A 20,856-nucleotide genomic window follows, 5' to 3' on the forward strand; every position below is an offset into this window, starting at 1 on the left:
AGCTATTTGCCTGATCCCAGGTCACAAAGATTTTATCCTTTTTTTTTTTTTTTTTTTTTTTTTTTTGAGGCAGGGTCTCACTCTACTGCAGGCTGACCTGGAATTCACGATGTACTCCTGCGGTGGCCTTAAACTCATGGTGATCCTCTTACCTCTGCCTTCTGAGTGCTGGGATTAAAGGCATGTGCCACCACGCCCAGCAAGTCCTAGTTTTTATAGTTTAAGCTTTACATTTAAATCTGATTCAGGGCTGGAGGTGTGGGTTGTATGTAGTTCAACTGGTAGAATGCTTGCCCGTCATGTTCAAAGCCCTGGATTTGATTCCAAGCACTGCATAAACTGCCCACTCAGGAGATAGGGGCAGGCTCCTGGGCACCTCTGCGTTTGGCGGGATGGAGCTGGCATTGGGTGCCTGAGCCGACCCAGGTCTGGTGGCCCTCCCGTCGGTTTCTCAGTAATAGATCAGCGCGCTTCCCTCGGATCCGGCGCGTCACCGCCTGCTGCCGGGCTTGTTGGTGCCAATCACTTCGCACAACTCCCTGCCAGTTTCCTAGAGTGCAGAAATCCGAATCTCGCAGCAGGGCGCCGGGTGGGCCCCGAGCCCGGGCGGGGCGGGGCGCGCCGTGGGCGGGACTCCGGGGCCAGCGCCTAGGCCGGTCCTCGGAGCTGCGTGCCAGCCGGAGCGCATGGGGCCGGCTCGCCATGGGCAACCGCAGCGCCGCCGACCCGGGTGGGCTGCTGGGCGTGCGCGGGACGGGGGCCTTGGGGGCGGGCGCGGGACTAGGGGGCGCGGGGCTGACGGCCCTGGTGGGGGGCGTTCTGCTCATTGGCACGGTGCTGGCGGGGAACTCGCTCGTGTGCATAAGTGTGGCCTCGGAGCGCGCCCTGCAGACGCCCACCAACTACTTCATCGTGAGCCTGGCTGCCGCCGACCTACTGCTCGCCGTGCTGGTGCTGCCCCTCTACGTCTACTCCGAGGTGAGCCTCCGTGCCCTTTGTCCCTTGTCTCCGTCCCTCTGAGGCCTGGATGCGACCCGGTCTCTCGGACTCTCAGAATCCCTGAGCCTGGGTGTTTCTAGGGGCCTTGTTCATCTCAACCCTGATTACCCACTCTCTCCCGCCTTGGTGACCCTCTGCGGGTTTTGCTTTCTGTCCACCGGTTCCCCTACTTTCGGTTAGGTCTCGCCCCTTCCCTTCTCTGTTTTGGTACCTGCCACCCAAGGGATGCTTCGGCTCCCTTGAGCCGTGGATCCTTGAAAGCGATTTAGCCAGTTAAACCCCGGTCCGCTCCCCAGCAGTATTCAGCCCTCACGGGTACCATCTGTACGAACAGGCTAATATACCGGCCAGCTGGTATTCAGACACATCGCTGCGGACCACCACCACCATGCCCTCAGCCACACACGCTCTTAGCCAGTAGGCACCAGCGCACCCCAGGGAAGGAGCCCAAGGCCTGAGGCCACCCAGCTGCCAGGCGCTGGGGGTAGTGAGGAGGGTGGAGGCAGGAAGGCCTGAGCTGCAGGCTGATGGGGTGGGCTAGATCCTTTTTGAGAATCCTGAGCTGCCTCAGACCAGGTCTGGCCCTTGGGTGGGTCCGCACCGTACCAATCCTTCTCTTTGTGTGGGGTTTGGCCAGAGAAAAGCCGCTTAGGCTGTGTTGGACACACAATGGCCTGGGCTGTGGGGGAAGGGAGATGCCGGGTTTCTAAGGTGATACGGTGAGTCCTGGTACTGGGGCAGAGGCCAGCAGCAGTACAAGGCCACGATTGACCTCGGCTCTTCTCCAGCCGCAGACAGACGTCACCGTAGTTATGGCTCTTAAGCTCCTAATCGTCCCAAATCAGCGAGAAGGGATTTAGAAGGGGGTGTGGCTATTTGCTCCTTTGCCCTTGAGTAGGGGTACCCTGTGCAAGATCTCACACTGGGCCCTGTGAGGCCGTTGTAGAACAGATTTGTACTTAGGACCGTTGTGATGTGGATACTGCCACCATTCTCATGTCTTAGTGAAGGGACTTTCCAAAGTCCCATAGTAGTGACAGTTGAGGCAGCCAGGATGGACAGTGTGTGTTGGGGGGAGTTCATGTTTAGGGGCCAAAGGGCCAGGCCTACCTGGCAGGCAGGGGCTCCCCTCTAAAGCAGATGGCATCAGACCTCCCAGGGTCCGTCTTCCCTAGGCTTCTCACCTCCTAGCCAAAGAAGACCTGAGCCAGGAGGCAGGTCTGTCTGCCTCCTCTCCTGGCACCTGGGTGCTCAGCTAGGTCAGGGCTGCCCAGGCCATTGGGTGTCCCCAAACGCTTCAGGGACTCACATCCCGTCCCTTCCCCTCTGATACTCAGCCCCTCCTCCCTCCGAAAAAGTGGGGGTCAGAAAGCCTGCGGCTGGCTGGTGGGTGAAAGGTCGCGTCTTGTGTCTCGTTGCTGCACCCCCTGCGTGGTCAGGTCCAGGGCGGGGCGTGGCTGCTGAGTCCCCGCCTCTGCGACGCTCTCATGGCCATGGACGTCATGCTGTGCACCGCCTCCATCTTCAACCTGTGCGCCATCAGCGTGGACAGGTGGGCGCCCCCACCAATCGCATCCTCCCCCACCCTCTTTCTCCCACCTTCCCGGCCCCCCTCCGCGGCCTCACGGCGCCCGCGTCCCCGCAGGTTCGTGGCGGTGACCGTGCCGCTGCGCTACAACCAGCAGGGCCGGCGCCAGTTGCTGCTGATCGCCGCCACGTGGCTGCTGTCGGCGGCGGTGGCGGCGCCCGTGCTGTGCGGCCTCAACGACGTGCAGGGCCGCAACCCGGCCGTGTGCCGTCTGGAGGATCGCGACTACGTGGTCTACTCGTCCGTGTGCTCCTTCTTCCTGCCATGTCCGATCATGCTGCTGCTCTACTGGGCCACCTTCCGCAGCCTGCGGCGCTGGGGGGCAGCCCGTCGTACCAAGCTGCACGGCCGCGCGCCGCGCCGACCCAGCGGCCCGGGGATGCTCGCGCCCGACCCCGCCCGGGGCCCCTGCGGCCCGGACTGTCCACTCCCCGCACCCGACCTCCCGCAGAACCCCAGAGGCCTTGGGATGCCGGCGCCCGACCTCGCCCAGGGCCCCTGCGGCCTCGATTGTCCTCTCCCCGCACCCGGCCTCCCGCAGAGCCCCAGCGGCCCTGGCCCGCCCGCGCCTGACCTCGCCCAGAGCCGCGGCGACCCGGACTGCCCTCTCCCCGACGACCTTATGGAAGGGGCGCTGGCGCACCAGCCCGCGCCGTCCACCCGCAGGAGGCGCGCCAAGATCACCGGCAGGGAGCGCAAGGCCATGAGAGTCCTGCCCGTGGTGGTCGGTGAGTTCCTGCCCTGGGATCAGGGCCGATGAAGCGGAGAGGGAGGGAGGAAGGAATGCTTCTGGGTGCCCAGGTGAGAAATCGGGGAGGGTCTTTCCAAGAAGAGAGGCCTCAAGTGAGGCCGCCTCACCCTCCTCAGGGGCCTTCCTGGTGTGCTGGACGCCCTTCTTCGTGGTGCACATCACGCGAGCGTTGTGTCCCTCCTGCTTCGTGCCCCCTCGCCTGGTCAGCGCCGTCACCTGGCTGGGCTACGTCAACAGCGCCCTCAACCCCATCATCTACACGGTCTTCAACGCCGAGTTCCGCACTGTCTTCCGCAAGGCCCTGCGCCTCTGCTGCTAAGTCTGCCACAGGTGTCCTCTGGGGACAGAGAGACCCTAGACTGTGTGCAGGTGCACGCGTGCATGCACCTGATTAAACAGATTCCTTCCTAAAATGCCAGTGACGGCAGTAAGTAAGGCTGGGTGAGAAGATGAGGGGCTTCTGACTGGTGAGACCTGCTTCTGAGGAGGGTCTCCAGGTGGGGGAGGGGAGGCTAATGGGTCCATTCTCTGCCCCAGGAAACGAGGCAGGACCACAGCAGCTGGCTTTGCTTTCCTTCACCATGGGGGAGTGGGGAGATGCCCCGCAGGGAGAGGAGCTCCACTTGCCCTGAGGGTGGGGCTAAGAAAATCTGGGAATGCTTTGGCCCCAGTGGGAAGACCTCCCAGGATCCTAAGCAGGTCAGCCCCTGCTCCTTAGAGGACCAGTCAAGTCCTTCAAGAGCTGTTATAACTGCAAACGCAGATAGACTGGCCACACACACCATTCTGGAAGTTTCCTTGAGGTCAGTGTACACAGGCAACAGAAACCTGGCAGGGAAGGAAAAGATCTGGGACACTGCCTATGGCCCATCTAGGTGCTTTCTGAAGGAACCCCCATTCTTGCCCATCCAGGAAACCTCTTCCCATGTCCAGCATCTGCTGGTTATCTGGCTTAGTGGCCAGGCCACAGGACAGGAGCAGGCTGGAGGCAGCAGGGCCTGAAGCTGGACAGAGACACCCAAGCTGCCCCCTACCACGGGGCTGTGGATGCACCAGCCACAGCTCGCGCTGATACCCCCCCCCACACACACACACCCTGTCGTGGGAGAGATTTGGGTCAGGCCTTCAAGAGGGGGCTTTCCTAGCTTGAGGTTGACACATCTGACAGCAGCTGGTGCAAAGTCTCAGTTCTCTTCTAACGCTGAGAAAGTATGGGCTGTGGGACCTCAAGCTGTAGGCACACCCTCAGTGTGGTAAAATACTCCCTGTAGAAAGCAGGCCGTTGCCCAGTACCATGGGATGCTGCTGTTCTCCACCCCCCACCCCCCCGAATACTTAGGGTCCCCTGCTGGGCCCTCAGCCTCTTCTTTTGCCAGGAAACCTCTGCTGACTTCTCTGTCTAGATTAGCATGGCCTTTACCCCTCAGGGAGCCATCTGGACGATGAGTTCATGTCTGTCTACCTGCTGACCGGCAGTCCAGCAGTCAGCACAAGGAGCGGAGTCTGGGCTCCTGGGAGCTTTGCCCCTGACTATTCAAGGGCCTCAACTGTGTTGGGCCCTTGCTGACCCTTGCAAAGCTCTGCCAACAAGTAGGTGAGATCAAGGCTTACATGAGAGACACAGAGACCAGTGGAAGCCTGATATAGCTTGAACTGAGCCCCTAGTGCCAATGCTAAAACCTTTCTGCCCTCGAGCCTCTGCAGGCCAGCAGGCGAGGTCCTCAGATATACCTGTTCAAGGGAGAAGGCTGCCTCCGGTCCAGGTGGTAACTGCTGCTCTCAGATGGTCACTGTCCCCAACTCTCATCAAGATCCATCTTGGTGCCCTAGGGCCTTCCGGAAGGCCACCCCAGCAGGCTGTCGTATAGTCGGCAGTGAGTGACCTGAGTGTTTTCACGTTTCGGAGGATATTTCGTGCGTGAGGGTAGCTTCACTGGTCCTGCTGGTCTAGTTTCCTGCTACAGCGAATCCCAGCCGAATGCAGCCAGAGCTGTGCTGCAGAACCTTGGCAGACTCTCCTCATCCAAGCTGGCTGGACAGAGCCAAGGGTCCTGTCTGGCATACATGCCACCAGAGTCATCCTGTACCCACAGAGCTGGCATAAAGGGGCTCTGTGCTCAACTGCAGCAGAAATAAGACCCCAGGTGCCTGGTGCTATTAAGCCTTAGGGAGAAGATGAGGAATCCACAGAATCAGGGTCTCCTAGCTCATATCCACGCCCTTCCTCAGGCTACCTGAAGAGTCTCAGGGCTCTGCACTGAGCAGAAGAACGTGGCAGGAGTGGGAGCCATCCCAGGCCAGCAGAGGGACAGGCCTGAGAATTTTCTTTCATGGTGGTCGATACTTTGGAAGTAGTACTTTCATCCTAAGTTTCGGTGTAGACTCGTCCTAAGCTTGTGGGCAACCCCCTAGGCCCTCACCAAGCCTGCACCTCTCTGTAATACAGAGGAGCCTCTGTTCTCTGGAGAGTGAAGGGCTGAAGCTTCATCTCACAAAAGTGGTTTGGAAAACAGAAGGTTCCAGAATGCAGGTGACCGCTTCTCCTCTAGCAGTACTTTGCCAGTAGGAGCAGCAAGTCCCATTCCAGGATCAGTGGAGCTCAACACCCAAGTGTGAGATTGCCCTCAAGGCAGCCTCTTCAGTTCTGCCCTTGGAGACAGTGGCCAAGACAGTGTTGGGCAGAGAATGGGCAGAATGAAAAGATGACCAGGATGGTGTGTGCAGAAGCTCTGGTCATAGGCTAACAAACTGGTCACTTCATAAGCATGAAAGTGGCTGCCTGTGGGGCCTCCTGAGGTCTCAGGTTGCTGTCTGGACACCAGCAGAGCTGTGGAAGAGGATCTGAAGCCATGTGTCCTTCCTCAGGCCATGGCATTCTCAGGGAGACAGCTCTACTAAAGATGGGCTGACAGCTCCCTTCCTGAGGGTCACATACAGACTTGTGAGCGCTGGGCATGAAGATGTTTGTTACCTCAGAAATTGTCATTCAGAATCAGCGAGGGCACTGCAGGTCTGTATCATCACAGTGGACACATGTGCATACAACCCACACACAATCGGGGCATAGTAGAGGCCTTTAGGCCATTAGCACTGAGTGGCCTCTGCAGCTGGGCACTGTCCAGGTGGGGGTGGGGACTTTATTTACAACTATATTAACAGATTCAACAGATATGTACACGTGGCGCAGAGCACACCCATGATCAGGGTTCTGAAAGCACCTTGACAGGTCAGGGCCCTTGGGCTGTGGCACAGCACCCGTCCTACAGTGCCACCAGCGTTCCCCAGGGTCTCTGGTAGGAGTCATTTCCAAGTGCACAGCAGCTCAGTTTGTAAATAACTTGTCCGGCAAGTTTCTAACCTTCCCATAGCCCCTCTTCACAGCAGCCCCCACAGTTGTTGGGGCAGAGGGAGGCTTTGGCCTGTGACAGTCTCACAGTAGTGCTGAGAGGGACCTGGCTCAAACAGCAACTTTCTCAATCACACTCTCCTCAACATGGACTTCCTCAGCCTGGACGGTGACGGCTGGCGACTGGCCACATACATGCTGGTGGTCTTTCCAGTCCTGGAAAGAAGAACATCCATGTGAACAGGAAGGACAGAACAGATGAAGATATCACAAGCACAGGGGCCAGGGTGTGGGGTCCCAGCTGGGCTCTAAGCAGCTCCTCCAGAAGTGGCCTGCTTCTTGCCAGCACCTGTGCATCACCTACCTCATTGAAGTCCAGACTGCTATGTGCTGGGGTTTCAGGGACCAGGTAGCAAACATGAACTTAAGAACAAGATTGAATGTGCTCACATATCTCTACCTAGCATTTTAAAAAAATATATCTTGGGCTGGAGAGATGGCTTAGCAGTTGAGCGCTTGCCAGTGAAGCCTAAGGACCCCAGTTCGAGGCTTGGTTCCCCAGGACCCACGTTAGCCAGATGCACAAGGGGCGCACGCGTCTGAAGTTCATTTGCAGTGGCTGGAAGCCCTGGCATGCCCATTCTCTCCCTCTCTCCTTCTCTCTCTGTCACTCTCAAATAAATAAATAAGAATGGACAAAAAAAATTATAAAGATATATATATATCTTTAGCTGGGTGTGGTGGCACACACCTTTAATCCCAGCACTTGGGAGGCAGAAGTAGGAGGATCACCATGAGTTCAAAGCTACCCTGAGACTACATAGTGAATTCCAGGTCAGCTGGGCTAGAGCGAGACCCTACCTTGAAAATCCAAACTAACTAAACAAAATAAAAATATTTTTATTTAGGGGCTGAAGAAATGGCTTAGTGGTGAAGGCAGTTGCCTGTGAAGTCTAAGGACCCAGGTTCAACTCCCCAGATCCACATAGGCCAAATGCACATGGTAGCTCATGTGTGTGGAATTTGTTTACCGTGGCTGAAGGCCCTGCCATGTCCACTATTTCTCTCTCAAAAAAAGAAAAAAATATTATTTGCAAGGAGAGAGAAAAAGAGAATGGGTGTGCCAGGTCCTCTTGCCACTGGAAACAAACTCCAGATGAATATGCCCCCTTATGCAGCTGACTTTATGTGGGTACTGGAGAATCAAACCTAGGCCGTTAGGTTTTGCGAGCGAGCAATGCCATAACCACTGAGCCATCTCTCCATCCCCTCTACCTGGCTTTATTTATTTATTTATTTTTAAAGACAAGGTCTCATTCTAGCCCAGAGTGACCTGGAATTCAATATGTAGTCTAAGACCAGCCTTGAACTCACATTGATCCTCCTGCCTTGACCTCCAGGGTCCTGGGATTAAAGGTGTGCACCACCATGCCTAGCCTTTTTGCTGTTATAATTTAAACAAAAAGCCAGGCTTGGGAGGCTGAGGCAGGAGGATTCCCATGAGTTTGAGGAAAGCCTGAACTACATAATAAAAACTTTCCAAGTGGAAAAAATAAACATGTATAGAGTACTATATTTATATGCCATGTGGCCACTCGGTGCCATCTGTAACCCTGGGGGTGATACGATGTGGATACATACAGATATGCATGGACGTAGAAACAAACAAACCACAAAGAGAAGGAAGGGGTCACCCCTGGAGGGCCATCTTTGTGATATCTCATGTTTCCAAATGTCTCATGATAAAATTGATGGAAAAGACACAAAATCCATACAGCTGTGAAAGTGTGCATCAGGCCCAGACATCCACTAGGCGGGCAGCAACCTGCCTAACTAGACTGTTCCCCTGGAGCCAGCATGGGGGCTCAGGGTTGTGGGCCCTCGACAGGCCCCTATGGAGTTCTATATGGTTCCTTCCATGACGTGAACCCTTGGCGCCATGTGCAGAAGCTCAAGGCAAATCATGTCAGTGTCCACCCAAGAAAGAGCAGGTCTCTGTCCAGGTCTTCAGCAAAACTGAGAATGTCTTGAAACCTCAAGTTTTCCTTTTTTTCAAGGTAGGATCTTACTCTAGTCCAGGTTGACCTGGAATCCACTATATAGTCTCAGGGTGGCCTCAAACTCCCAGCCTCCCAGTGCTGGGATTAAAGGCATGTGCCACCATGCCTGGGATTGAAACCAAGTACATCAGGGCCTCAGCCACTGCAATTGAACTCTAGATGCTTGTGCCATGCCTACTGGGCATGTGCAACCTTGTACTTGCCTCACTTTTGTGTGTCTGGCTTATGTGGGATATGGAGTCAAACATGGGTCCTTAGGCTTCACAAGGAAGTGCCTTAAGCACTAAGCCATCTCTGCAGCTGAAACCTTAAGTTTTGCATTAGAAACAAACTACTTGACTAAAAAAATGGATTCAGACTCACAGGGGAAAATTGCTGAATTTGGGGGCTTGTCTGGGAATATGCGGCACAGACCAAGGAGGTGCTGACACTGATGGACCTTTTTTTTTGTTTGTTTGAGGTATGGTCTCACTGTAGCCCAGGCTGACCTGGAATTCACTTGGAGTCTCAGAGTGGCCTCAAACTCATGATGATCCTCCTACCTTTGCCTCCCCAGTGCTGGGATTGAAGACATGCACCACCATGCCCGGCTATTGGGTGGACCTTCTGAAACAATCCAACTCAGAGCATGTCAGATTCTCCATAGTGAAGGCTAAAAGGCCTGGCACCATGGTAGCCCTTGGCAGGGGACCAGGCCCTATTGTGTGGGAAACATGATGGCACCCTGTTTGGGGCATGTGTGTGGTAAGAGTACAAGACATCAAGATCTAAAATCCTCCTGGCTGATGGCTTCAAGTGCACACAGCACACACTGTAGGCACCAGCATGTCCAGGCATGTGCTTATGTAGCTTGTGTGTATAACATGTGCAGACTTACATGATTTTTTCATGTATGTACCAAGCCCAGAATAACTAAAAATTTAAGATTAGTATTACTTTTTTTTTTTGAGGTAAGGTCTTGCTTTAGTCCAGGCTGACCTACATTCACTAGACATTCACATTTAGGCTGGCTTTGAACTCATGGCACTCCTTCTTCCTCTGCCTCCTGAGTGCTGGGATTAAAGGTGTATGCCACCCTACAAGCCTTAAGTTTGTGCAGCCAGGCCAAATGAGTCAATGGGTGCAACAGTGGCATGTTTTTTTATGGGGGAAACTAATTACTTACTAATTGGACTGGAGGCCCACCCCACAGGAGGAAATATATACCTGGTTCTGAAAACCTAGTCAAAAGCCTATGATGGGGGAGGTCATAAACCCTGGGGTATTACACCTGCTGATGTCTGACTAAATGCATATTATTATGCCCACCAAACTGCCTGATAAGCACTTTTCTTAATGTCCATATCCATATATTAATGCTATTCTCACTTTTGGTTAGAGAAGCTTCTCTTTTCAGATGGCAGTGACCTCTAGGATGACTCAAAAGGCACCACAGTGCTTAGAAGAGGTGACAGAGGACAGCTGGGCATGGTGGTACAGGAAGCAGAGGTAGGAGGATTACCTGAGACTGCATAGTGAATTCCAGGTCAGCCTGAACTAGAGTGAAACCTTACCCTGAAAAAAAAAAAAAAGTGACAGGAGTGTTCAACACTGAAACACCTTCTACCCTCTAAGGCTCAGGGTCCATTGCAGAAAAGGTGACGGAAACAATCTAAGAGCCAAAGGAAAGGTAGGACTGCTTACAATGCAGTCTTCCAGTCACAGAATGGTCTGGATATCCATGATCTTTCAGTGCCTGGTACTACCTATAGAAGACCCTCATATTAGGAGGAAATGATGATGACATCAAAATAAAAGAGACTAATTAAGAGGGGGAGGGGATATGATGGAGAGTAGATTTGTGAAGGGAAAAATGGGGAAGGAGAAGGGAGGAATTATCATGGTTTAATGTCTAAAATTTTGGAAGTTGTCAATAAAAAAGTTTTGATTTTTTTTCAAGTAAGTGCCACCATGCCCAGCTAAGAGTAATATTCCTTTTTTTTTTTTTTTTTTTTTTTGAGGTAGGATCTCTAGCCCAGGCTGACCTGGAATTCACTATGTAGTCTCAGGTAATCCTACCTCTGCTTCCTGAATGCTAGGATTAAAGGCATGTACCACCATGTTCAGCTTAGTACTACTTTAAAAATATTTTATTTACTTATTTATTTGAGGGGGGGGAGAGAGAGAGAGAATGGGGGTACCATGGCCTCTAGCCACTGCAAACAAACTCCAGACACATGTTCCACCTTGTGCATCTGGCTTACGTGGGTATTGAGGAATCAACTTTGCAGGCAAGCACCTTAACCACTGAGCCATTTTTCCAGCCCCCTTGGTTGCTTTTTAAAAAAAATTATTAGAGACAGAGGGAGAGAAACAGGGACAGATAGAGAGGAGAAAATGGACATGACAGGGCCTCCAACCACTACAAACAAACTCCAGATGCATGCACCACCTTGTGCATCTGGCTTACACAGGTACTGAGGAATAGAACTTGAGTACTTAGATTTCACAGGCAAGTACCTTAACCACTAAGCAATTCTCTCTCTCTCTAAAATAAATAAATAATAAATAACAAAAAAGCACAGGCCTGTAATCTCAGTCCTTGAAAGTCCTGGAGGATCACAAGTTCAAGGTTAGACTGGGCTATGTAGTGAAACCCTGTCTCAGGAAACCAAGGAAGGGCTAGGATGTAGCTCAGTAGCCCAGCACTTGCCTAGCATGCACACAGCCTGCTTCAGTTCACAGTACAACAAACACTGAAGCTAGATGCAAGAGACCATGTGCCAGATAATTCCTGTCATGTGAAATGACAGAAAAGACAAATTTACAGATGGGAAAACCTCTCAGCCTTACCAGGGGCTGGGGGAAGGGAATGACACAGGGAAATGCTCACGGGATCCTCTGGGGGAAGTTGTAAAACTCACTGTAATATTTACACAACAGTTAATTTACTAAAATTCATTGAGTTATATACATAAATGGGATGAGTTTTATGGAACGTAAATCATACTTGAATAAAGATGCCACAGCACATATAGCTCACATGGAGTTTCAAGGAAATAAACTGTTCAAGTTGGAAGCAAAAACAGGTCATGACTGTGGTCCAGACTTGGAAGTGGCTACCTCTCCAAAGTTAGGCTAGTTGGAAGTGTGGTTAACAGTCAGCACTTACTAAAAGCAGTTTGGGCTTCTGTCTCTTCAGATCCTATTGAGCTCACTTCAGATCCAATTGGAGAATAATGGAGAGGGAAATTCACTTTATATCAGTTCAAATGAATAACACCAGAGCATATGTCATCAAACATGCCATGTTGTTATCAGCATATCAGAGGAGGGCATAATCACTCCAAGAAACTAAAATTTCTCAGGATCACTCTTAGGTCAAACCTCTCAGACAGCAGCTCAAACTGAGACGTCTCCATCGAGGACTGCCAGCACTTACTGTGAAGCTTCTGCTTCAGAACGAGACGGCCATCCACTCTGTGGTGACCTGTGCTCGCAGATCTTCCTCCCAGGAGCCCTGACTCATGTCGCAGCATCCCTAAGTGCAGTACAACAACTTGGCTGACCTTTTCTCAGTGCAAAAGCTTGTTAGCAAAACTCAGGGGACTAATGTCTGGCTTTGTTTCCTGACTCTCTGGGGCCCTAGGGACACGCGGGGCTGCACAGAAGCCGAGGAAACAGGCCGCACCTTTCTGTGCACCCTCAAAGGGGTCCTGCGGGGCGAGGACACTGTCCTTTCCTTGTGCTGTGTGCTCCCTGTGAGACATCTGCAGCACGTGTCCTCCCTTCAGAGTATCCTTCATAGCCATCTCTCATGTCCACTCATCCATGAGGAAGGGACCAGGCTTCAGCAGGCCACCCGGCCGTGGGTCCCTAGTGGCAGGTTCTGTTGGCAGAAATAGCTTGTATACACGGGGCAGCTGCGCTTCCCTCCTCAGGCACCAAGCCCACTCCCCCACTCCAAAGCCCAATGGCACATGGAAGGTAGACCCAAGGCCACTGCTCAAGCAACACCAAAGGATGGAGGACTGACCTCCTCCCCAGAACAGGTCAGCCCCTCATTTTCATTCCAGGTCAGGGAGCTGAGGGCTCCTGGCTTCCGGCTGCTCTCAGCTCTGGGCTACTACGGTCCGAGGTCACATGGGTCTCTGCCCAGCCAGGAAGCCAGTGGTTCATCCTCTCTCACATCAGTCCCACGAATGTAAGTTGTCTTTGAGATAAGAGCATTCTTTTTTTTTTTTTGGTTTTTCGAGGTAGGGTCTCACTCTGGCTCAGGCTGACCTGGAATTCACTATATAGTCTCAGGGTGGCCTTGAACTCTCGGAGATCCTCCTAACTCTGCCTCCCGGCACAAGAGCATTCTTTAGGAAACAGAGCAGGAGCACTGGTGTGACTGTAGTGCGGACCCGGAGCAGGACTCATGTCCTCCTGCAGGTCCAGGCACACGCAGCGGTGCCAGGCTTTTGGGCCAACGCTGCTGAACACCAGGAACCTGATGCGTCCTCTTGTCTAGCAACTTACACTCCTACATTTCCAAGTGACTGCACCAGGCATAAAGAAGGACCCAGGCCGGGCGTGGTGGCACATGCCTTTAATCCCAGCACTTGGGAGGCAGTAGAAGGACTGCCATGAGCTCAAGGCCACCCTGAGACTACTAAGGGTCAGCCTGAGCTACAGGGAGACTCTACCTCAGAAAACCAAAAACAGGGCTGGAGAGATGGCTTAGCGGTTAAGCATTTGCCTGTGAAGCCTAAGGACCCTGGTTCGAGGCTCAATTCCCCAGGACCCATGTTAGCCAGATGCACAAGGGGGCGTCTGGAGTTTGTTTGCAATGGCTGGAGGCCCTGGTGCGCCCATTCTCTCTCTCTCTCTGCCTCTTTCTCTGTCGCTTTCAAATAAATAAAAATTTAAAAATTAAAAAAAAAAGGGAACCCAGTCAGCAAGAATGAGGGACAGAAGAGACCACGTGGACACTGTCCCTGAGGCCAGAGTGGCCACTGCAGCCCAAACCAAGTACGACATGGAAGCCACCGGTACTTCCTGGGGTAATGGGGATGCTGACATTATCAGCACATCTATCTACCCCAAAGTGCTCTCAGCAAGTGTGAAGCATGTGATGCTCTAGAAAAACCTTCTCTAAGGCTAGGAGTCAAATAAATACATAAAATATTTTTTAAAAATAGGGCTGGAAAGATGGCTTAGTGGTTAAGGTGCTTGCCTGTGAAGCCTAAGGACCCAGGTTCAATTCCCCAGTATGCATGTAAGCCAGATGCACAATGTGGTGCGTGCATCTGAAATTCATATGCAGTGGCTAGAGGTCCTGGTGCACTCATTATCTCTCTCTCAAATAAATAAATGAAATATAAAGCCAGGAGTGGTGGTGTGCATCTTTAATCCCAGCACTGGGTAAGTGCAGGCAGGAGGATTAGGAATTCAAGGCTGGCCTGGGCTATGAGACTCTGTCTCAAAAAAAAAAAAAAAAAAAGAAGAAGAATCTGGAATCTGGATGTGGTGCCTCATGCTTTTAATCCCAGCATTCTGGAGGATCACCATGAGTTTGAGGCCAGACTGGGTTACAGAATGAGTTCTAGCCTAGGCTACAGTGAGACACTGCCTCAACAAAGACCAAAAGAAAGGAGGGCTGGAGAGATGGCTTAGTGGTTAAGGTACTTGCCTGTGAAGGCTAAGGACCCAGGTTCAATTTTCCAGTATCCACATAAGCCAGATGCACAAGGTGGTGCATGCATCTGGAGTTTGTTTGCAGTGGCTGGAGGCCCTGGAGCACCCATTCTCCAATAAATAATATTTTTAAAAAATAAATAAATAAAGCCGTCTTTAATTTCCTTAGAACCAATATCCAAATAATATAAATAAAGACACCGTGGAAATCAGTCTTATAATGCTTGAGGCCTGCTAGCCTCAGACATAGTGACCAGCCCTCAGAACACAGCTGTTCCAAGTGGGGGCTTTGCCTGGAGCAGGCCTGCCACAGCACAGACATGTGCTTTCTGGTCTCACAGAGCTGACTGTGTGGATAAGGGAGGGTGGGTGCTAGGGGCTTATGGGAGGCCTTGGCTTCTTGTAGAAGACCCAGTGAAGCGAGTCCAGGCAGCTGGCAGGTCTGGACAGCTCTGGGCTGACCACAACCCTGAGACCCAGCCTCCAGGCGCGTAGGTGCTAGAAGGGAAGATGCGCACCCAGGCACCTGTGCTGCATCTGAGGTGAGAGGGGAGAGCAGAGAGCATGGAGGACTGGCAGACAGGGACACTACCTTGCGCTGGCAGAACGTGGAGCAGTAGTTGACCTTGTGGCAGCCAGTGCACTCACTCATGGCCTCCCGGCCGCAGTTGACACACGACTGCTGCAAGAAGGACAGAGAAGTGTCAGGGTCATGGCAGGTGCTGGGTGCCCACGGCAGCCGCCCAAGACTCAAAGGGACTCTGCAATGTGTCTGTCCCCGGTGTTGCTTAGCCACGCAAGTGCCACACCTAGAATCAAGCTCTTCTCTTTATAGCTTGCCAGAGGCCATGCTCCAGATCAGCCACGTGGGCAAAGAAAACCCAACCTGGAACAATCATTCTCAACCTTCGGCACACTCGGTGAAAGCCTGGGGGCCCAGACCTGCACGCAGTGTGGACCTGGCAGAGCCTTTCTGAGCTGCATCTGCCCTGGCGTACTTTGGGCCCTGTTCTAGTTTCCTTTGCGTTGCTGGGACAGAACACTCAACTAAAAGCAGCAGATGGAAAGAAAGGCTTTTACTTTGGCGAACAAGGGGAAGCCTTATGACGGCAGAGGAAAGCATGGTGAGGAGGGGCTGGACACCATTTCTGCCACAGCAGGCGGGAAACAGCAGGAGAGTGAGCCAACTAACCCTGGCACGCAAGGACAGACCTCGAGGTCCACCCCCAGCACCACACCTCCTCCAGCAAGACTCCACCTCCCAAACTGCCATCAGCTGAGCACCGAGTATGCAAAACACAGGAGTTTATGGGGGCTATCTGACTCAAACCACCACGGCTCCATATTCCCAGTGGTACCAAAGGTAAATTCATATTACTGTCCTGAGCTGGCTCATTGAAATCACGATTTGACAGATGTTTTGTGTACTTTAAGCTATATTTTAGAGTCAACATGCATCCATGTCTCCATTACTCATTTATTCTTTGTAGTGCTGGGAATTGAACCCAGGGCCTCATTCTACCACTGAGCTACATCCCTAGACCTCAATGACTAATTCTTGTGGAACAAGTGATTATGGTGACTGGCCATTTGCAAACTTGCTGTCAACAAATGTTCTGCAAGATGGAGGTAACCACAAACCTGAGACTGGACTGGACAACGGGTCAGAAAGGCCTTCAGTGTGGGCTATAGGAGGGACAGATGCTCATGGGGTGGTGGGCAGCAGTCTGCTGTGACCAGCATACAAAACACGCAAATGGCTGGATGTGGTGGTGCATGCCTTTAATTCCAGCCCTCGGGAGGCAGAGGTAGGAGGATCGCTGTGAGTTTGAGGCCAGCTGATACTACATAGTGAATTCCAAGTCAGCCTGGGCTGGAGCGAGACCCTGCCCTGAAAAAAAAACCAACCAAACAAACAATAGGGCTGGAGAAATGGGTGGTTAAGGCGCTTGCGTGCGAAGCCTAAGGAAACCCATGTTCAACTTCCCATACGCCATGTAAGCCCGAGACAAGGTGACACAAGTGCACACATGTGAACAAGGTGGTGCACACATCTGGATTACAGTGGCTGGAGGTCTTGGTGCCCCAATTTCTTTCTCTCTCATAAAAAAAAAAGTCAGCCTGTTGGACATGCCTCAAATAAGTTTATTTATTTATTTTTAAATACACAAATAAATTGGGTGTGGTGGTGCACACCTTCAGTCCTAGCACTAGGGAGGCAGAGGTAGGAGGATTGAGTTCAAGGCCTTAACCACTAAGCCATTTTCCCAGTCTCTCTGTTTCTACTTTAATTTTTTTTTAATTAATTATTTTTTTATTTGAGAGTGACAGACACAGAGAGAAAGACAGAGAGGGAGAGAGAGAGAATTGGGCGCGCCAGGGCTTCCAGCCTCTGCAAACGAACTCCAGACGCGTGCGCCCCCTTGTGCATCTGGCTAACGTGGGACCTGGGGAACCGAGCCTCGAACCGGGGTCCTTAGGCTTCACAGGCAAGCGCTTAACCGCTAAGCCATCTCTCCAGCCCTGTTTCTACTTTAAATGACATTAATACTCAAAATCAAAAAAGTTCGACAGTAGTATACATCTTTAACCCTATCACTCGGAGGCAGAGGGAGGAGCATAGCTGTGAGTTCCAGGCCAGTCTGGGACTACAGAGTAAGTGCCAGGTCAGCCTGGGCGAGAGTGAGTAGAGAGACCATGCTTCTTAAAAAAAAAAAAAAAAAAAAGGGCAGGGCTGGGGCTAGAGAGATGGCTTAGTGGTTAAGCCACTTGCCTGCAAAGCCAAAAGACCTAGGTTCATTTCCCCAGGACCCACGTAAGGCAGATGCACAAGGGGGCGCATGCATCTGGAGTTTGTTTGCAGTGGCTGGAGGGCCTGGCACGCCCATTCTCTCTCTCTCCCTGCCTATTTCTATATCTCTTTCTCAAATAAATAAAAAAAAATGAAAATATTTAAAGGAAAAAGGCAGGGCTGGAGAAGTGGCTCAGTAGTTAAAGATGCTTGCTTGTAAACCCTGATGGTCTTGGTTCAATTCCCCAGTACCTACATAAATCCAAAATGGAATAATGTATCTGGAGTTCATTTGTACTAGTAAAAGCCCTGTCAGGTCCATTCTCTCTCTCTCTCTTTGCAAATAAGTAAAAATATTTTGGGACAAAAAGTCCACAGGCATGTAGAGGAATGACTTCAGGGAGAACAAAGGCTTCATAGACTACTCACACTCACGGGAACAGGTGTCCTGGCAAGAGGTTCCTTGGCTGCTCCTGCCTAGCATGACCCCAGCCAATCCTGGGTTTGCCTCCAGCCCCTCAAAGATCAGAGGCTCCAGGCAGCGTGGAAACACACCCACATCCACCAAGCCATAAGCTCTGTGAGCCCTGGTCTTCAGTCCTCAGAACTAGGGCCCTGGAGGGTGATCCTAGAACTGGGCAGGGAGCCGCCTACAGGCCAGAGTCAGGAAGTGCTCCATCAAGGGATGGTGTCAGGGGGACACAGAAGCCAGGAACATGGACCTGGCTACATCCTGAAGTCGCAAGCACATTGTGCTACGTGACCAGATAAATCAGTTGGGTTGGGAGACATATGTCAGAAGAGTCCACAGTTACCTCTGGCTAGAACCCGCAGGAGGACGTTCTTGGTGACCAGGTTGCTTTGATGTCACTGGATATGGGGATGTGGCGAACTGGGACATGGTCCTCACTGAAGCCTGCTGTCTGCAGCACCCTGAGAAAAGCCACCCTGGGCATGTCCAACATGCTTCGGAGCAGCAGGAAAGAGGGTACAGCCAGGCCTGAGTGGCCAGGGAGATTGACCTGGGGTGCCACATGGCCCCAGATGGCTCAAAGGCACAGCAGTATTGAAAGTCACTGTAGAGGTTGGCAGCTGCACCCAGTGGCTGGACAGGGAACCTGACATGATGTTTGTGGAAAGTAGGTTGTTCACTGACTCTGCAGCTTTCCTGAAAACCCAAGATGACTTCCAAGATCTGATGTTTAGAAAACATGTCCCATCATCCCAGCAGAGGCATATACACATCACAGAGTGATGTCCTCCTCCATGTGCTGCCAAAGTGACCTCAGCAATCCCCTTCTGAGTTTCTAAAACCCTGCACAAAGTCTCAGGACCACAGTGAGTGACTCTCTTATGGATGGGCCTAAGCAGAAAAGGGTTGTCACAGCAACCCTCAGTGAAGGGGTCACAAGCCTCTGAGGTACATGGGGATCGAGCTAGAGTCCCTACCCCCTGGCTGCCAAGACCCCAGCTCAGCAGTTGGGAGCTGCTGGCCTTCAGCCATGGATACAGGTGGCCAGCAGCAGGGTTAGTTGATGCCAACAGGCAGGGCGTCCCTGGACCTTGCTTCAAAGAGAGCAGGTGTCCAGACACTATGTCCCTGAGGCACTTCAGTGGACTGTCCAACTGATCAGTACCCACAATGCAGCAGGATCATGAAGAATGAGCAGAATGCCGCCCACTGCTGTTTGTGAAATAATACAAATTATATGTTATGGGTAGCTGAGCAATTGCTACAGAAAGATGTAAACAACAGGGTTGAAGAGATGGCTCATCAGTTAAAAGTGTCTGCCACGGGCTGGAGAAATGGCTTAGCATTATGACATTTGCCTGAGAAGCCAAAGCACCCAATTCAATTCCCCAGAACTCACATAAGCCAGATGCACAAGGTGGCACATGCATTTGTAGTTTGTTTACAGTGGCTGAAGGCCCTGACACGCCCATTCTCTCTCTCACTCCCTCTCTTTCTATCTCTCTCTCAAATAAATAAAATAAAATAATTAAAAAATTTTTTTTAAAGTATGAGGACCCGAAGAGGCCTGAGAGGCTGTTCAAGCTTGATCCTCAGGACTCACATGTGCATCTATAGCCCCAGTCCTATAGGGAAGCAGAGACCTGAAAATCACCAGAACTCATGAAAAACAGAACAAAACACCCCATCATGCTCTGGGACCAGTAAGAGGCTCTGGCTCAAGTGACAACAGGCAAAAGAGCAAGGGAAAGGGTCAACTGATCTCACTCTGGCCATCACAGGTGAGCACCCAAGCCACAGCTGAACACATGGAGCACTGCATGGTCACATATACATGAATACATCACACATACCAAGCCAAACACACTCACAAGCAACAAAAAAAAAAAAAGGGAGGGGTGCTGGAGAGATGGCTTAGCAGTTAAGACACTCATGTCTGGAGTTCTCTTGCAGGGGCTAGAGACCCTGGTGTGCCCATTTTCTCTCTTGAATAAATAAATAAGATTACATATAAAATGCTCATTTCTTCCATGACCAAGGAATACTCTATCTGTAATTGCTCTTGCTAATGATATAAGAGGCTAACTTGAACTTGGAAGCTGCACACAGGCAGGTCCAATGCCTTGTCCCTAAACAACCAGTTGTGGCCTCATTCTTTTAAAAAAAAAATGTGTTTATTTATTTACTTGCGAGCAGAGAGATAGACAGGAGTGAGACAGACAGAGAGAATGGGTTTATCAGGGCCTCCAGCTGCTACAAACTCTAGATGCCACTTTGTGCATCTGGCTTTACATGGGCACTGAAGAACTGAAGCCAGGTTGTTAGGCTTTGCAGGTAAGTGCCTTAACCACTGAACAATCTATCCAGCCCTCACTCTTTGCTCTTGATCCCACAATTTTACAGCAATTGAGCAATGTACCATAGGCAATGACAAGTGTCTGCCCAGCACAAACGAAGCTGTGTCCTTTCAATGCCAGTCTTTAAGAGTTGCCTACATGCCCCTCTGGAATTGCTACCAGTCCTGCTTCTGTTCAGAACCACTCAGATGCTTCCAGACATGGCAAAGACAGAAGTGAGTGTCCAGTGGCCATAATCTGTGGCTTCCCTAGTCTGTACAACTCTCAGAATGATTTCCACTGTCCATGCAGATCTGCTCAGAAACACAGCACTCATTTTGCAGTGGTCCCTGGGAGCACTGCCTCTCAGGCTGTAGGGTACATGGGGAATGTCAGGAGGAACACTTCCACGTCAGATGACAAGGAAAGAGCTCCACATCCTCCTCCTAAGCACTTGCTTCAGGAGTACAGGATGGGGGTAGGCTGGCACAGATGCAGTTTATCCCCTCGGGCCCATGCAGGTGGAATTCTAGAGGCTTCTTTTGCAGAGCTGTGGCCTGTCCCTTTCAGGCAGTACCCACTACTTCTGCAGGCCTGGCCTCCACAGGTCACACACAAGATGGGAGAGAGACAGTGGCAGGCATCAGGGCTTCAGGAGACCCTACAAGATCCCAGCACACACACATGCTGGAATGAGTAGGCTGAAACCAGGATGGCTATGTGTTGGCTGCACCAATTCACAGTGCATGGTGCAGGCTGGGGGCCCCAACTGGTGAATGGAAGCCTAGGGGTTGTCCCTTCAATAGCTGGTCACCGCAGGTAGCCACTTCCCTCTAAACCACTGATCAGAGC

The 20,856-nt window shown here is 51.8% G+C and overlaps 2 protein-coding genes across 5 annotated transcripts in view; one reads left to right on the forward strand and one right to left on the reverse strand.

The window, feature by feature from the left end:
* The first annotated feature begins 702 nt into the window (after positions 1-702).
* On the forward strand, positions 703-7,185 carry Drd4 (dopamine receptor D4). 2 transcript variants are annotated; one of them, XM_045131633.1, is made up of 5 exons: positions 703-978; positions 2,439-2,551; positions 2,645-3,152; positions 3,234-3,315; positions 3,455-7,185. In XM_045131633.1, the coding sequence occupies exons 1-5, from the start codon at positions 703-705 to the stop codon at positions 3,655-3,657; spliced, it is 1,182 nt and encodes a 393-aa protein (XP_044987568.1). In that variant the 3' UTR covers positions 3,658-7,185. The 2 variants fall into 2 exon arrangements, with proteins under 2 accessions (XP_044987568.1, XP_004654225.1); XM_004654168.2 differs by having other exon boundaries at positions 2,645-3,315.
* Positions 6,456-20,856, reverse strand: part of Deaf1 (DEAF1 transcription factor) — a 40,181-nt gene continuing 25,780 nt past the window's right edge. The window contains exons 11-12 of one of the 3 annotated variants that reach the window (XM_045131616.1): positions 14,998-15,084; positions 6,456-6,900 (exon numbers count right to left, since the gene is read on the reverse strand). In XM_045131616.1, the coding sequence (XP_044987551.1) occupies positions 6,796-6,900; positions 14,998-15,084 (192 nt within the window). In that variant the 3' untranslated portion in view covers positions 6,456-6,795. Of the gene's footprint in view, positions 6,901-14,997; positions 15,088-20,856 lie in introns of all 3 variants that reach the window. The other 2 variants (XM_004654169.2, XM_045131622.1) reach the window with 2 other exon arrangements.

Source organism: Jaculus jaculus, chromosome 1, assembly GCF_020740685.1.
Source record: "Jaculus jaculus isolate mJacJac1 chromosome 1, mJacJac1.mat.Y.cur, whole genome shotgun sequence".
Taxonomy (NCBI): domain Eukaryota; kingdom Metazoa; phylum Chordata; class Mammalia; order Rodentia; family Dipodidae; genus Jaculus; species Jaculus jaculus.